Here is a 16,864-nt window from a genome sequence, read left to right on the forward strand (position 1 = left end):
TTAACAAGAATTTTAAAGCCTTTACAGCAGAAAAAAAAAAAATCAATCTAACGCTTATCTATGAATTTCAGGTACCACCTTACCATCTTTGCACCAAGTTAATCTCTCGAAGGACAATTGAAGATGATTCTGATGATCTGAAACACCAGCTTCTCGTAAGTTATGAACTGATAGAATATCCACGAAAGTATCTTTGACTGATCACGATGTTCCAACAGGAGCTGTTAGATTCGCGGAACCGCTCGGTGGCTACTTTGTGCCTAGCAAAGCATCCTTCCAGCATTTATACGAAACAATGGCGTCAAACGGGGCCACGCTAATCGTATAGTGACGTATCGTACCAGGTGATAACTGACCTGGTAAACCAGAAACATCGATGAATCCTCTGCAGTTTGTTTTTTTTACCTCATCTATGACCCCGAGATCACAGGATGCACAGGGAGTACGCATGGATCTTGACGTTGTTCGCGTTTCACGTCAATTGCACCAATCAAATACAAGCTTGGTAAAAAAAATACTACGACGTACCATTTATTACTCACGAGTTTGTTTCTTAGAATAGATCATCGCGTTCTGCTGTAATACACTTGGCAATATTTTAAGAAGAAATGAAGAAGAATCTGCGTAACCAACGTCAATCAGTTTATACGTAATCAATTTGTTGTTATTATATTATTTAAGTTTAGTATGTTTGTAGATTATTGGTGGATATACTGGTGCAAAATTCTATATTGGGGTAGATAATTAGAAATGCTTGTCAGAATTTTAATTGATTAAAGCACGAATTTATATATTGCTTTATTAGGTATAAGATATTCTCGAGCGAAATTAGAACGAACTAACTTCTTTTAATTAACGCTACGATTGCATAAAGCGTTAATTAATCCCGTTTGTTAATACCACTGTATGTCAAAGTATTTCTATTTGAATATCAATAGTATTTTAGTCGATAACGTTAGAAATATATTTTGAAATAATAATTAAAAAAGTGCTATAGAAGACCTACTATATATTCAAATTCTATATAAAGTATTTTAACAAACTAAAAGCTTCAAAGCTTAACATTTGAACATTGATTATTCCTTTTTTCTTTTTTAATAATTAGTCAAAACTTTTAATGAGAGAATTTCAATTTATTCAAGGTTTTCTACGCATTTTTCATCAACGAAGGAGAGAATATGTTCTTCGAATAAAAACAGGGAAAGGATGAATCTTAGAAAATCGTGCATCTTCGGTTTTTGAAATTATCGAATCAAATGTTGAATCAAGGTATTTACCAAACAAAATCGATTTATTTTCACTTAATCATTCTCATCTTGTCGAATAAATAATAAAGCTGTTCGCTTTTCTACGAAATTGTTCGTGTAAAAACGAATCGAGGAAGAAAGGGAAACCGTTTCCTCTTTCTTTAATTTTTTTGGTTCATTTTAGTTTGTTCTTTTCACTGTTTGTCGTGTATGTGTGTTTGTGTGTCTGTTTTTCAATCTTGTCACGCGACTCTTAGGATATATTAGATCTCAGGCTCGGCTTCCTCGTGCACAGTTTCGCTGCTTTCGGTAGTAGTAGGAGTAGTTTCGCTTTTAGATCTGAAAGAAATCACCAGATGAGGGTATTTCGTGGCTGCTGGGATGAATAAGTACGAGAATATTAAAACACATTCGATGCCAGCTCGGAAAACGAGTCGATTCAATTACTGTCTGCCACAGCCTTTAAACAGTATGGACATTGCACGCGATGTCGCGTGAGCGGCACCGAATGTGTTAACAAATGGATTAGTAGTACATATTAAGTTGTTACTTATCAAATGACTCATTTTGATACATAGAAAGATTGACACGATTAAATAACATAAAAGTAACAGTAAAAATTTACAACTAGCTAGGATAATTCTATTTTCAGCTGTAAATTGATTGACTTCAATGGAGAATCAATCATTTTGTATTGAAATAATTGATGAACCGTTGATGTAGTAAGTTTCATTAAACTTTATGCCACAAGTGTTATTTTGTACTACTTTTGTGTCATGAAATCATGTCAGACTCTCTGTGCTTAGAAATCAGTTATTTGATATGCAACAACCTAATATCATTGTTGTTAGAAACACGAGGTCTCTAAGGTCAGAGGTGATAGGCCACGACTACATTGGAGAACGACGAGGTGACACAGATATTTCTAGCAAAGTAGCTGTAAACAGAGATTGACTATCGCAATCTAACGCTTAAATTAACTTACTAACATTTTTCACTAATCACTCATCGCTTTGCTAATGTATCCGTGGCCTTAATGTGGCGGGATCGAGACAGACATTAGAATTGTTAGGTGAAAGTCAGGGGCGGATGGATCGATCGACCTGTCGTGATATTAAATTTGCTCAAAAATTTCTTCGGTTACCTTGATTACTCGTGAAAAATTGAACATTCAATTGGAGCAAATTTAATAATCTGAAAACAGTCGTTCGATCGCGTTAGTTAAACAAAGGGGATAGAGTGGAATAAAAAAAAGTTGGAAAGTACGAAAAAATCCTTTCCTGTATTGATCGATCTAAATATGCAATCGGGGAACCTCGTCTACGAGTCTTACTACATTTTGCGAGTGGAAAAAAAAAGAAAGAAAAATGTATGCGTCGTGAGGGCATCGAGTTCACCGCACAATTCATTGTTTCTTTTTTTCTCTTTCTCGCTCTCTTTCGTTCTGGTTCGTGTAAATAACATTGTATTACATGCAAATCGTTCATTATTCTATCCGTAGTTACTTCGATTTGGATCTATTCTTTCTCTAACGGGTGAAGAAGCGAAATGACCTTCTGTGTAAGAAACCAACTTGAAGAGAGATCAAAAGATGAAACTCTCTCTTTCTTTTTTTTTTATATTCCTTTCAGTTCACTTCTTTAGCCCCTTCGTTTCTAGATTCTTTTCTTTCTAAATTCTACCGCTCGTGTTCAGCTGTTACATTTCAAACACCGCATTCGATACGCTTCTACGACGCTACAATTTTTTATTTTTTTTTGCGAATATAGTTAACTGTGCTTAAGTCGAGTCGCAAGGAGATGCAATCTGACTTCGTAGAGAAGTAACTTTCCTATCATTAACCATTTGAACTTGAAAAGTATCAAGCTGAATCCAATCGTGACACTTTCGATCCTTGTTCTTCTTTCGTTTCTATTTCTGATTTTCTTTCGCTTCTCGCACGCGTAACTCGATCCTTAGCTTTTTAGGTAAATCTATCTGCCACAAATTGTCGATCGAACCGACAGAACGTATGAAGAATGTTAGCATTACAAACTATTGCATCTAACACCTTCTACCAAATGCATTAATTGCATTAAAAAACATTCTTGTTATTCAATTGAAACATATCCATTGATTCGATCGTTCGACAATTATATGATAACAGACTTACTGGAACGATAATATCTATTAACATATAATAATAATATGTATGTATGTATGTATGTATGTATGCATATTGTCGGATGGTAAAGGATTCACTTGCTCGATGGCTACGCTCTTCCAAAAGGCGAGGATTTTGCTTTACGTTATTGTAATTATTAACGCTATTATCGGTCGTATTCTCGATGTGGTTCCCATTTCGATCCCTTCCATTTGTTTCGTACGAGTAGGCACTTAGCTATGTTTCTGCGGTTCCTTGTAGTTTAGAACGCTAGTACGGTGAGAATATATTTGTATACCCGGGGGGGTGGAGAGAACAGAAACTTGCGTACAAAAGCCTCCCCTCTTCGTCTTCTTCTTTCGTGTTCGATCGTTCGATTTCTTCATAATATTTCTTTTTTTTTTCTTTTCTTTTAGAACAATCATTCTCTTCTTTCTTTATTACGCTCATTCTCTCCCTCTCTCTCGCTCTCTCACGCATTCAATCAAAGCGTGTTTTATATATATACATATATATATTTTACGCTTCTTCCCTTTTTTTTCTTTCTTTTTCTTTCTTCTCGTGGTTCTGGAACTTTAAGTTAGCACCGTGTCTTTCGTGGATTCTAGTTCTCGAGAATAAGCTTTTCCTCTCACACGCACTCTCTCATTCTCGTCAGGAAGTTTTCCCGCGATCAACGACAACAGGGGAGTTCTTTCAAGGTGAATTGTTCGTTCATCCTTCTATTGTTTACGGTTATTCAAGAATATCTGGGCAAACTCGTGCAACCACCTTCATTAGGAACGAACGTCTCTTACTGAAAGACTAGCCACGAACGAATTTCATTCTGTAATTGACTCTTCGATGAAGTTGACTTGAACTGTTCAAGGCTTCCTGGTTACATACCGTGTCCCTTTGGAATGTCACTTTTTTGTTTCTTTTTCTTTTTGAAGACACATTAATACTATCTTGGATATATTGGATCATCCATACAGCGATCTAGGAACATTGAGAATTCAAAGTACTTTCATAAGCTTAAGTGGAACATTGCGGTTATTATTCACAAACTGAGGAAACTATGATTACATTCTATTAGTTTGTTGCATATATCAAACGAACGGTTTTGGGGCACACACTTATACCGTGTCAATTTGAAGCTCAAGTCAGACTTTCTATGTTTAAAAATTGATCATTTGATACAGAACAAGCTAATACATTTAGAATTCCAATTGAGTTGTTCCATTTATAGTATCCTCAGAATTCTAAATGCCACAATGCAATATAGAAATGCAAATAACAGTTTACCAGGACATTCGATAAACAAGATCATCCTGAGAACCTTAATTTCTCAATGCGTCCATTGTACTGAATCCAGCTGCTACATGGATGAAACGTTTATTCCAATATCCAGAAGCCTCTCAACAGTTTCAACCGCAAGAACCCAATTATCCTCGCGACATCCTGAAGGTATTTCAACGGTGTGTCTCTAAAAAGCAAAATATAAAAAATAGCGAATTTGTTGATTTTCTGTAGGAACGCTAGCATCTCTTTCGTTGAACGAGATCGCTCTAAATGAAGGCACGTACACTTGTTGTTGTTTTTGTTGTTGTTCCCCTCTGTTCAGAGGCTAAATTTCTGACCATTTTATCCTTTTTCGCACCTTCTCGAACGTAGCAGAGAATTCGTCCAACACGGACACACCTCTAGTTACACAAAACATAGTCTAGACGAAAAATCAGGTAACGAGATATACAATTGGTGCATACACAGGTGAACAACTGTACCCGACGACAGAATACTGTATTAAATTCGAACATGTTAACATAATGCATCTCTAAGATAACGAATTACACGGACGCATATTTAATGCAATAACACGTACCCGAAATGTCTCGTTTCTTTTTTTTTTTTGTTTGAAGATCGTATTCCAAATTTAGAGCCAACGACGTACAAAAAAGTACAAAATACGTTTGCCCATCACGTGCATTTTCTTCTAAAGAAATATCGAAACGCAAACTGCATTTTTCTTTTCTTTTTTTTTTTTTTCTTTTGGAACACGATCCAAGTCTTTTCTTCTCAATTTTTTTTTTGTTTGTTTCTTTTTGACGATCGTGACTTACATGAAAGCTCGACTTAAAGAGTACAGATTTAACTTTTTTTTTCTTTTTCTCATTTTTTTTTTTTTTTTTTTTTGTTCAACTCTGCTTCTTCTAGAAGCAATTAGACGTATATTCAGTCTTTCCACGATGCTCAACGTGTACTTAAACATGTTACCATTGAGCAAGTCAGTTGGAGTTAGCATTTGATAAGAGATTGGCTCTTTTAACCCCCTGTTTCTGTTCCCCTCGGCTCTTTTAAGTGTCTTAAAGTCTACTCGCTAAGATGCTGAGCTGATCGATGCGCAGGGACACGCTCTGTGAAGAGGGTTAAAAGTGTACAAAATAAAATCTACTAACGCAACCATGGACATGGTTCATGAATTTAACACGTACTGATCAGAATCAATTTTTGATATCAACCTTGATACTTTACACCCCCAGGTTGTACAGAAAATATCAACATCCGATGAATAGTATCAAATACCTTTAGATCAAAGCGAATAGAATTATTATCAATAATTCTATGCTTTTTCTCATCTTTAAGAATGCGAGGAAGTTCCTACGAATCATCAACTAATTCCCAAGAATTAGTTAATACGGTACTTGGTACTTAAAACATCGTTGTCTCCCAGTATCAAGGCTAATGTCAGAAACTGATTCCAATTTCTATGCATCTAGTTTATGCATGGCATACAAAATTCTTGTTGGCTTCTTATCGTTTGGCACCTACTATATATGGATTACTTCATCACAATAATTAACAGACAAATAATATGCAGTCGCGTGAGAACAGTGTGATGAGCACGGCAAGTTAATTATTTTTAAGTCGTTGCTAATTACTTCAATACGTTGCGAAATTCGTTATTATTAGTGTCTTCTGTATACCAGGCATGAAACAAAAAAGAAAAACTCCTTTAAAGAGACTTGCATGAAATATTACCAAGTACACAGAATCGAAGGCACAAATTGCCATTTAAACGAAATATCTCGGTCAATTGCGTTTGTTCATAGAAGATAGTGAAAAAGATTTAGTTGTCGTTTACCAACAGCCCAAGGAACAAGTTCTAAACGAATTAAACGATTCTAAGTAAATAACATCAAGAAATGGGCCATATGGTACGTCACAAGCATGACTTATGCTAACTCTAATAATCCATTTCACCTGATCGTGAATATTCTATAGAAGAATGGACTCTACTTCGATGGGCAAGTTATTTTATAAAAACATTTACATGGTGTACTATAATTAAGATTGTTAACATTTCTTTCTACGCCTATCACGAATATACTCGTTAGATCCTAGCAAGGGAATCGGGTGCTTATTAACTCTAGGAGAATGATTTTGGTACCCTGAACAATTGCTAACAGTAAGACTAATTTATTCGAGAATTATTCACCAAAGAAAAAGAATCGAAGAGACTCGTCTCGTTTGTTCTTAAAATGGTTATTAAAATTATTGAATTAAACGTCGAATAGCAATGAATTATAAATAGAAAAAGCATTAAATCTATTTAAGTGATTGAAAAATTAAAAAAAAAAAAAAAAAAAAGAGGCAAATTAATACTTGCGTTTGTCTCTCTAAAAGTAAATCATTGATTTTACTTATTGGAACGTTATGCACCCATTTGATGTGTAATACCTAATATATATGAAAAACCTACAGTTATTACAATATACGAATAAGAAGACATTGATTCATCCTCCGTATTAGATTTTTACACGTGCCTTCTTTTCTCTTCTAATTTACAAGACACACAATTATTAACATTCTCTAACAAATAAAAAACATATCCTATATTTTTCTGATTAGGATTAAAAAAAAAAAAGGTCACAAGGTAAAAATCTAACTCAATGCACTTCTTATTCTATAAATTGGAAATACGATTACCAAAGAATCTACTCATTTCGTGAACTGCGACTTTCAAGGGAACCTAATCAATAGATTTTCAAAAGAATGTGTACTTTCTAGTATTCTACATACTCATTGAGTGAATCACAATATAAAAATACAAATTGAATATTTCCGTTTCTCTTTCATTCTCTGTCATCATAAAAGTACCCATTTCTTTTCTTTTTTTTTTTATCGTTTGTAGCTTCTTTGTCGTGCAACAATGTCCTTTACAAATGCACTTCGTTAGAATAAGTTACTTCTCTTTAACGTTTCTTTGTTAACCGGTGTCTCCTTAATTGTCTCTTACTGATACAACGGCTCGTGATGACTGTTTCGCTTCAAATTACGTAACAAAAAATACTTCGTTCCTGATTAATTACTCTTTCGATCAATGGCAATCAATGACGCGTGCAATGAAACTGTTAAATATTTCATGACGAAAGTAACTATTCTTGAATGTGCGAATCACCTATTATCACTGTTAACGCGAAGGTCCATGTACACATGTGACATAGAAACAATTCTGTCCTAACCACGCATATACAAATAGCCACAGATTGCTATAATACCCCCACCAACAATTGCGGCGCCTATGCCTATTGAAAGGGGCTTAAATAATGACCTCTTGAGTTTCTGCCATTCTTCTGTTTCCTTTTGTCGACGTTTCATCTCTCGTACTTGCGCTGCCAAACGTTCCTTCTTCTCTTTATTACGATGACGTACTTCGTTTTTCCTATTGACAGAAAATAAACATCATTAAGAGGAGTCAACGTCGAAACATCCGATCGCGACTGAAATTAACTTACGTATCGGGACTGGACGGAGGGCTAATTGTTTGTAAAGAGTTTTCACCGTCACTGGTGTTTTCATTAGGCACTACAACACCGTCAGAGTTCTTTTCGTGTAAATTGTTTGTAATTACTGTAGAGTTTGCAACTGGTGAACTGGTAGAGGTTTCTGTGGGAGCTGATGGCTCTCTGGGTAACGGTTTATCAGGCGGTCCACCCAATTCATCTAAGATTCAAGTTAGAACATAGTTATATCCTGAAGACTGTTTAATTTTCTTATACTTACCATTTTTATTAGTTACTGGATTTGAAGTTAAATCTGCCATCATGCTACGCGTTAAAGATTCACCTCTCGGAGGCGGCAAAGGAGGTGGTTCATCCTCTTCTTCCACTGTTGAGTTATTAAGATTACTTACCACATCGTAGTGATTTGTTACCACCTCATTATTAATGTTCTGTAAATTGTGAAAAAGTTAGCGGAAGTCAAAGATTATAGTACACCACAGCAGCGCAATGTTATTAATTTAAACGGAATACAATTTTTCCAGGATAATAGATATTTCAAAATTCATTTTTTAATTTAATTCGAAATAAAAAGAAACTAATAACATTGTACCACTGTGAATTGGTATTAGTTACCACGTTGTTGGACAGTAATTGTTTTGCCCCTTCAATGATAGCGGCATACGAAAATCTAAGTTGACCCGGTGTTTGGATCAAACCCATTCTATATCTTCTCATTTCGATCAGTATATCTCTAACATTTACAGAATTCAACCCATTTTCTCCGATCTGTAATCAAATAACGAGCAAGTTATTTTTTTACCCTTATATTTTTACCTTCTTCTTTTAACAGAAGTAATACCTACCAAAACAAGGCAGGTGTCCACTAAACAAAATGTCCCTGATCTTCCAATTCCTGCCGAGCAATGCACCACAGGAGGGCCAACATTTTGATCTAACGCACCCGACTGCCTAACATGCGTTAAGAAGGATAAAAATGCTGTTGGACTTTGCGGTACTCCAAAATCTGGCCAAGTGGTATAATGAAAATGTAATATTTCTCTACTTTCATTCGTTTCCAAATCAGTTAATCTGTATAAAATATAAATATCGTATTAATTATTGTTTCAAACGTGCTCTTCCATAAGAGAAATTTTTTCACTCTTATTCCTTATTTTTCCCATACTTTAATACTCTAGTCGTATAATCCGATGATTCTGTTTTGCTGACAAATGTTACTTTTAAACCAACATCCGGAAACATCATAGTATTATTATTCTCTGAATCACCCAGAGGCCAATACTGATAACACTTAACATGATTCTTTTCAATTATTTTATTTAACATTAACACCGCTTTAGAATTTTGCTCCCATACCATTAGCCAAAAGTGGCCAGCAGTATTTTCCAATGGTCCTTGAGTAAGGATGTATTGTCTGTGAGCACGATCTACCTACAATAAAATCAAATCTATTACCATATTTTCTTTGGATGTACATTACATATTTTAATGTAATAATTACCTGTATGAGGTTAGCATTAATGTAATCGCATGGACCCCTTTTAAGGACAATCCTACTATGGTCGTACGGCAAAACATCTCTATAACGATTTAAATTTTTGTTCTGTGGCTTCCTTGATTCGTTATAGGTATAAGAGAAATTGCTGCATTCATTGCGTATATGCTGCAAAATTTATTAAAATAAATTTTATCTAATACTTGGTAGACAAATGTCAGATGTCTGCTTATTAATACAAATAAAACCACTAGATATACATATATATCTAGCATGTATATTTTGAACCTAAGAGACATTTGACCTTGACTACAGAATCACAACATATACTCTATGCTGCATTTAACATATTTCTGTGAAAATCGCTTTCCGAGAAATTAAGAGGATACTCGGAAATTAAGGAAACAATCCGTGCATTGTAAATAGCAAAATAAAAGGGAATGTGCGTGATTAAGAGATAAAAGAAGAAACGCCGCTGAAGAACTTCTGGCTTTATTATCGTATCGAATCGCATCGTAGTGTAGTAAATCAAATTTATCCGTGGAACATAAATTAATCGAACACGCGTTATCGGGTAAAAAAATTTCACGAAGGAAGTTGAACGCCACTGTAACGAGCCTGGATGATAAATAAATGAAACAGCGATAGTAGTTGTGACATACACGCTGCACAGGTTTCTCATTCAATGGGACCGTTAAAAATTTACTAGCGTACCGCGAGATCTCACGACAGATGATAGGGTGCCAGAGTGTCCACGTTACAAGCATAATCTAACGAACGAACAGGAGAGTGAATAAATGTTGAAGGAAAAGAGAAGGAAAATTAATCGTGGGTAAAACGATTAACATCCGTGTCAGTGTGAAACAATTCGCAATCCGGTTGCATTCATGAGTAACAGACTGACACATTCGCGACGGAAACCGGACGTAAAGACGCAAACACGGAACGCGTAGAATTTACCTGATACAGGATCGGCCAGGCTTCTTTCGAATTGATCTCGTGGTACTCAGTTTCTACGTTGCTGATACCCTGTTCGCAGGTCTCTTGACTGGTCATTCTGTCGGCTCGTTCGCGACTCGGTCTCTCCGGCGCTCGAAAACGGCAAAACGAGACGAAGCACGCGAAGAGGCTGGGCCCCGGCCGCGCACGATCTTGCTCTCTCTGTCTCCGAGAAAAAGGCGTCTCAGGCACGAAGCGGTGCCATGCGTGATGCGGATTCTTGCGAAGGGCAGCCCCCGCCGCACGGGAGACGAAAACGCGCAACCACAACTTTCCAGATAGTACGTATACTACCACTCTCTATTCTGTACACACTGCACCACTCGCGGCACCCAACCACCACCGATCACCTACGCCTTCGCCGCCACTGCTGCCCGCTGCAACCAGCGCGAAATACGAGCAGTGACTACAGATCCAACAAGATTGGACGTGCCTTTGTTTTCAAGGGGAAAAAACGGACGCCATCTGCTCTTTCCTGGTACGAAAATGTGAAACACTTTGCACTGCACCAGTCTAATACACGCTGACGGTAACAGCAGATTCCTTCGATATCAACGACTATACCCTACCATTGTCAGTCACTGTCTCGAACTATAGTGGGAAATTTGAATAAAACAATGAATACAAATTATAATATACATAGAATTTATTTTTCTTACTACTAGGTCCATGAATTAAAACAAATGTCATCACCATATTACTCCACTATAATTAGACTTACTACTTGTCGAGTAGTATTCATTATGAAGAAGCTTATTTTAAGTTTACAAAGGGTACAGTGAAATTATTTTGTTCCTTTTTACGATTACTGATATATAACTCAAAACTGTTAACAGAATATGCAACTTGTGTTGCTTATAGTATTTTGTATGTGTATAATATGGAGATCTAGTAAAATTCAATATTATCACTCATATATGTGACATAAAGATGTAATACAAAAATATAAAAACCTCGTAACTTAAATAAATAAATACAATTATTTGGAAATTCATGTCTGGAATGTATATATCGTATAGTTGTATGTACTTTTGTAATAAAAAAAATTTCCTTAACATTAAATTTAACGTTTCAGTAAAGAAAATCAAGTTTTCTTTGTACTTTTTGAAGGAACTTCGTCAGTTTCTTCAGTTTCGGTACTTTTTCTTTTGTCTGATTCTGTAGACCCCTTTTGCAGCCAGGAAGCCATAAAACCAGAAGGGTTGGTTTTTTTCTCTTCTCTGTACATAATAGAATTAGTAAATCAATAATCTGACATGTCTCTCTATGGGATTAGAAGTTCATAATTCCAGTAGTAAAACATTAATTACACGATACTGCATGTATGTATACGTACAAAGGCTTTGTCTCTCTTCTGCAATTGTCACTTTTACATAATACATTGTTTACAAGAGTGGAGACTGTATGCCAACTTAAATCGCCGGGCGATAACGTTAATTTGTTTAATTTGTCAACAGCTTCAGCTGCTGATAAATCTTCATTGAGCCAGGTCTAACAGCACAAAATAAAAGTTGGAAATATATGAAAATATTCATATTTTTATACCTACATTAACGTTTTTTACCTGTATATCTTCTTCTGTGGTTAGAAACACAGGCACACGATCGTGTAGCCCAGACATAACATCGTTTGAATTTGTTGTTATTACTGTACAACTGTGTATTGTTTTACCCTGAAATATAATTCTTTTACAATCTTCCATTAAAATCTATCTATGTATTTAATATTATTCATTTACATCTCCAGTTTTAAATACACTGAATAGCCCTGCCATTTTGAGCATTTTAAATCCCTGCCAACCCAACTCTTCTGACCATTCATCTTTCCATGTTGTGGGATCATCTGCCCTCACACCTTCCTTCTGAGTAGCATAAATGTAATATGGTTGCTTAGGATCTTTCTTTGTTTTTCCAGCTTTCCATTCATAGTATCCTTCGCATACTACAACACATCTTTGTCCCTTGCGAAGAGGAGGGCCATACAATTTGGAAGTTTTGATGTTCTCCAGCCGCGCGTTATGCGTTGATAAATTAAACTTCCTATAGTCGCCCTATTAAATTTTAAACGACTTTTGTTATTAGCATAACAATTAATGGCAGCGTATTGTTATCTCGTAACGTGACACACGTTCAGTATGTTTACATCTGACTGGCAGCATTTTACGTCAACACGGTATGTTGACAATTAAATCGCTACCACGTGAGCGTCCCCCACTTATGAAACGTCAACTTAACCTTGTTTGTAAACACTGACCTCGTGCCAAGGTGGAATCATACTCCAAAACATAGCGCATAGGGCTCTTTCGTCTTCCAGATCGACATGCGAGCCTGCTATGAGACACGGAAGAACATCTTTTGGACCGATGTTACAGGAAGGAGTATACTGAACGTCGTTCTTGGCCCAGGAGGTTATGGGCTGTTTGCCAGTTGCGTCTTTATAGCCGCATGCACGACTCAAAGTGTCTGGATTCAGGGAACTGTGAAATCATTCGTAGATTTTTGTCGTTGATCAAGGTACATCATGTTTGCGTGTCATGAATTAATTACTAAACTTACGTGATCGGATTACTCACCAAGCAGTTCGACCACACATGTTTCTCGCGCCACAGCAGTGACTACAGATGTAGAAGACTGGACATGCCTTTGTTTTAGAGGGGTCAAGATTTTGGGGGTCCCAGACACCCCAAGATCAGGTTAGATCAACTGCAAGGGTAAGTCGGTAAGTAGTTTCCACTATCTTCCCATAGGGAGCGCCAGTGTTCCACTGATCGATCGGTAAATTGTTGAGTAGTTTGCGGCATTTTAGTCTAGATGGCGGTACTGTCGAAAAGGAGGAAAAAAAAAATACATCCTATCCTTTTGACGTCCGAAGACAGACTGAAACGCTTCGGCGCGAAGCAACTAACTTATACCAGTGACACGCAGTGACATAATACTTTGACAAACTTGCGTTCATTTTACGTTTCCGTAATAAAATAAATTTAAAAAAGCAATTGAGTTATTCTATAATTTATCCAATTTCGATTGTGAATTTATATTTAATTTAATTACTGAGATATAAGGGATGCAGGTATGTAAGATAGAGATGTCGGTCCCCAGGGGGCCCATAAAGGAGGATAACAACTAACTCTACTAACGTTTGATTTAAATAATCGAATCTTCTTGGTTCAATGTCAGCCTCAATATTTTAATGTTATTTACTTTATTCCGTAATGTACAAAATCTGATTCAACTTGACCCGATATTGTTCTTTTCATTGGCTTCTCGTTGCACCAGCTAAATACAGTTTTCCAGACTGCATCTTGTTGACTCACCAAGAGAAATCGCGAAAAGATATTCTTTTCTCCGCGAAGTTCATTAGCACAGCAAATTAGTGGCTATGCTTCAACTAGCACGTTTAAAGCGAGCATCCTAAAGGTATCGTGTTCGTTCTCTGAACATTCTCGATGCGTCTGCACGCGTTCAGAAGGAATGTCTCCCTTCTCCCCCGTCTTTGTCCATTGTCCCGTCCCTGGGTGTGGTTTGATACCTCTGCATCTCATTAATTATTTAATGAATTATTATTTCTTGAAAGAACTCTGGGAGAGACTGGGAGAGACTAATCGAGAAAATATATAGATAAATGGTAGATAATTTCTTCCCTTAATTAAGGCCAGTCCGAATTACACGCGACTGTACGTCGAGGGCACGATTATTTCGACCAACGTGGCCCACTCGAAGCTAGATAAAGCACGCATAATTGGGAGGGATGCCACCAACCCTTCCTCGTTGACGCGCGGAGTCCTGTTTTATCTCTGCCGAATTCCTGAACGCCAGCTCATCCTGTCTCATTGTACCGTTGATGCGACGCTAACAGCAAAGCATGTCCGCGCATTGATTCGCATGAATCAGAAATTAAAACGCAAAATGTATGCGCAGAAATTATCTCTTGACTCATACTTGATCGGCAAACATTAATGCGTCTAGTACTATATTTTTCGCACAATATACCTATACCTAATAATGATAAGGAAATATTACACGGTCCTAATATAAACCTAATATAAACCTAATATAAATTTCACTTTCGTTCTTGTTTCAAGCGTAATATCAAGCAAACCTACAACCACCCACTCGGACGCCGTTCATTCATCCACGATCATTTCCGCCACCTTAATGACACGCGGCCACCTACGACCGGTTCGGAATAAATTACGATTCATTTTCGTTCGAAAGGAATGTAATAAAGCCCTCCTCGGACTTCTATTCCCGTGGTTAGAGGCTCGTTCGAGCGCGAAAGCAACCGGCAAGTTCAGGAATACCTGCGGATGAAACCGGTCTCTCGAAATCGTCTAACTCGACAGCCGCAAAAGAAGCATCCGCGAAATTCCATTTAGAGCCGAGAAGTTAAGGTTTTCACTGTCCTCACTGCTGCACCACCAATATTGACTTTGTTGTACAAAGATTAATCATACATTTTTCTTTCTAATCTTAGTTTCATTTTTTCTTTTCATTTATTCTTAGACGATAACAACTTCTTTTTCCATTACCTTCATCGGTGACGTCGAATCTTATTACATCGTCGATTAAAATTTTTACGAGACTTTGCGAGGCGACACCATGATCGACGATCGACAGGAAATAAAAATAGGCGAGTAAGGGAGGGAAAAAAACAGATAATAAGCCTGGAAGAAATCGCTCAAGGTAAACGTCAACCGGTAGGCATGACCGATTCCCCTTCTTCTTTCACTCTTTTTCTCGGTGTGACAACTTCCTTCATCGGGTCTCCTTCTGAAACGTCGGACGACGTGAAAGTGAGGAGGCAGTGGTGCTCAGGTCTACAAAAAAAAAGAAATCATTTCGATCTCGATAATTGAGAAAATTTGCAGACTGTAATTTTTTATAAATTTAATCGCACAAGTGGTACTCGGGAACATTTCCCGACGAGTCGCAGTTGCGACTGTGAAATTACCTAACGCTCGCAATAATAGCGTCACGAGAATTAACGATGAGAATCGCTGACGATAATATCGCAAACGCCACTTAAATCAATTTATTCATGCGAAAGAGGAGTGTTTCGGTCTGCAGAAGCGGACGGTCATCACCTGCGAGCGGGATTCGTTCAGTTTGAGTCCCTCTGACACCTGGTGCCTCTCGACTTTGGTGAACACATTGGTGGGGTCTTCAGAGACTCGTCGAGACGCGGCAAACCGGAGACTTCAGTTGTCACCGCGACACCAGCGGAGCAACATTGCGTTGTTTATTATATAACAATTGTTTATTTTAGAGAAGCCTTCTCTCGTCTTTCTTCTCTGTGATTCGTGTAATTTTCATTTCTATTTCTTTTTAAAACAAATTCTTTAAAATTTTAATCAACAAGAATATCATGTCTTACTTTTTAAACGCATCGAGCGACTCGATGAAAGATAAAGGCGTGCATCGTTGTTCTTTTTCTGTCGATTACAGTTGGTGATGATGATCCAAGAATCGAGGAATCGCGAGGAATTGACCAGTGTTTCCTTAAATTATATAACAACACGCGATCGGTGAATTTGTATTGTATTCTTATTACCCGAAGCAACGTCGCTCGAGCAGCATAATAAGTCTTGGAAATCCCTGGTCCTTGAAGAAAATCAACGGAGGACGTTCACGTTCTTACCGGAGGAGGTATGTTTTACCTGGAACTTCTTTTAATACACTCTGGTTAGTGCATAGAATTAAAAGAGAGCAAAAATATCGAGCAGCTGTACACTCGTTTCAAACGAGAAAATATTTGTCTGCGATAACAGCGAGGCAATAAAGGTATAATAAAAATGAATATCACGAAGCTTAATGAATTTGCTTAAAACTTAAGTTACCGCTTCGACGAGTTAAACTCTTATGGTAATTGGTGAAAACAAAGCGCGAAAGATTTGAATCACAGTGTACGAATCTGAATAAGAAATAATTCGCTGTTTCCGTGAAACCTATATCGATGAATGCGAACTTTATGCAAAAGTGTCTTTTGAAGAAAAGAAAAACAGTTATAAACGCATGGAATGTTATTCAAAGAATCGAGAGTCAAATCTTCAAATTCTTTGTCGGTAGTATTGAAAGGCCGAGGACGAAGTCCTCGCTGTATATTGACTCTTTTAAAGCTTATTTCGAATGAAAGAGGCGGCACAATGGTTTGATATCGTTGTTCGAGCTCTCGATAAGGAGCTTACACACGTTCATGAACC

General features: G+C 37.1%; 4 protein-coding genes and 1 long non-coding RNA gene across 20 annotated transcripts in view; 1 reads left to right on the plus strand and 4 right to left on the minus strand.

Moving 5' to 3' along the window:
• The window catches only part of LOC117602535 (uncharacterized), a 1,730-nt gene extending 1,504 nt beyond the window's left edge, over window positions 1-226 (minus strand). Inside the window, exon 1 of the mRNA XM_034320707.2 lies at window positions 84-226. Coding sequence (XP_034176598.1) covers window positions 84-86 — 3 coding nt within the window. The 5' untranslated portion in view covers window positions 87-226. The remainder of the gene's footprint in view (window positions 1-83) is intronic.
• LOC117602303 (uncharacterized) overlaps window positions 1-8,940 on the plus strand; it is a 26,708-nt gene extending 17,768 nt beyond the window's left edge. For 11 of the 13 annotated variants that reach the window (XM_076689974.1, XM_076689970.1, XM_076689975.1 and 8 more), the window contains one exon: window positions 72-8,940. The gene's annotated coding sequence lies outside the window, so the exon portion shown is untranslated. The remainder of the gene's footprint in view (window positions 1-71) is intronic. The other 2 variants (XM_076689966.1, XM_076689972.1) reach the window with 1 other exon arrangement.
• On the minus strand, window positions 1,319-11,052 carry LOC117604848 (tyrosine-protein phosphatase non-receptor type 2). Of its 3 annotated transcripts, XM_076689978.1 has the most exons (9): window positions 10,627-11,051; window positions 9,673-9,834; window positions 9,337-9,602; window positions 9,017-9,242; window positions 8,787-8,939; window positions 8,434-8,602; window positions 8,166-8,373; window positions 7,982-8,092; window positions 1,319-1,586 (listed from the first exon to the last, which is right to left on the minus strand). In XM_076689978.1, exons 1-9 carry the CDS (start codon window positions 10,720-10,722, stop codon window positions 1,511-1,513), a joined length of 1,467 nt encoding a protein of 488 aa, XP_076546093.1. In that variant the 5' UTR covers window positions 10,723-11,051; the 3' UTR covers window positions 1,319-1,510. The 3 variants fall into 3 exon arrangements, with proteins under 3 accessions (XP_076546093.1, XP_034181255.2, XP_076546092.1); XM_034325364.2 differs by lacking the exon at window positions 1,319-1,586 and having other exon boundaries at window positions 5,265-8,092; window positions 10,627-11,052; XM_076689977.1 differs by lacking the exon at window positions 1,319-1,586 and having other exon boundaries at window positions 5,265-8,092; window positions 8,790-8,939.
• On the minus strand, window positions 3,916-5,097 carry LOC143305645 (uncharacterized). 2 transcript variants are annotated; one of them, XR_013062688.1, is made up of 3 exons: window positions 4,956-5,097; window positions 4,675-4,855; window positions 3,916-4,368 (listed from the first exon to the last, which is right to left on the minus strand). It is a non-coding gene; the product is annotated as an uncharacterized LOC143305645 (long non-coding RNA). The 2 variants fall into 2 exon arrangements; XR_013062687.1 differs by having other exon boundaries at window positions 3,916-4,855.
• Window positions 11,053-11,172: 120 nt separating the features above from the next.
• Window positions 11,173-13,391, minus strand: LOC143305642 (abasic site processing protein HMCES-like). Its single transcript, XM_076689979.1, has 6 exons — window positions 13,238-13,391; window positions 12,919-13,141; window positions 12,404-12,715; window positions 12,230-12,337; window positions 12,002-12,156; window positions 11,173-11,885 (listed from the first exon to the last, which is right to left on the minus strand). Exons 1-6 carry the CDS (start codon window positions 13,255-13,257, stop codon window positions 11,750-11,752), a joined length of 954 nt encoding a protein of 317 aa, XP_076546094.1. The 5' UTR covers window positions 13,258-13,391; the 3' UTR covers window positions 11,173-11,749.
• Between the last annotated feature and the right edge of the window lie 3,473 nt (window positions 13,392-16,864).

Source organism: Osmia lignaria, chromosome 9 (genome assembly GCF_051020975.1).
Source record: "Osmia lignaria lignaria isolate PbOS001 chromosome 9, iyOsmLign1, whole genome shotgun sequence".
Taxonomy (NCBI): domain Eukaryota; kingdom Metazoa; phylum Arthropoda; class Insecta; order Hymenoptera; family Megachilidae; genus Osmia; species Osmia lignaria.

Bases quoted from the DNA above. Each gene is read 5' to 3' on its own strand.
- LOC117604848 (XM_034325364.2), bottom strand. From the start codon at position 10,722: ATGACCAGTCAAGAGACCTGCGAACAGGGTATCAGCAACGTAGAAACT. The intron at 9,835-10,626 runs GTAAATTCTACG...TAAATTTTGCAG, and splicing joins CCTGGCCGATCCTGTATCAG to CATATACGCAATGAATGCAG. The intron at 8,093-8,165 runs GTAAGTTAATTT...TTCTGTCAATAG, and splicing joins CCTCCGTCCAGTCCCGATAC to GAAAAACGAAGTACGTCATC.
- LOC143305642 (XM_076689979.1), bottom strand. From the start codon at position 13,257: ATGTGTGGTCGAACTGCTTG. The intron at 12,338-12,403 runs GTAAATGAATAA...ATTATATTTCAG, and splicing joins GTGTATTTAAAACTGGAGAT to GGTAAAACAATACACAGTTG. The intron at 12,157-12,229 runs GTAAAAAACGTT...TTGTGCTGTTAG, and splicing joins CCACAGAAGAAGATATACAG to ACCTGGCTCAATGAAGATTT.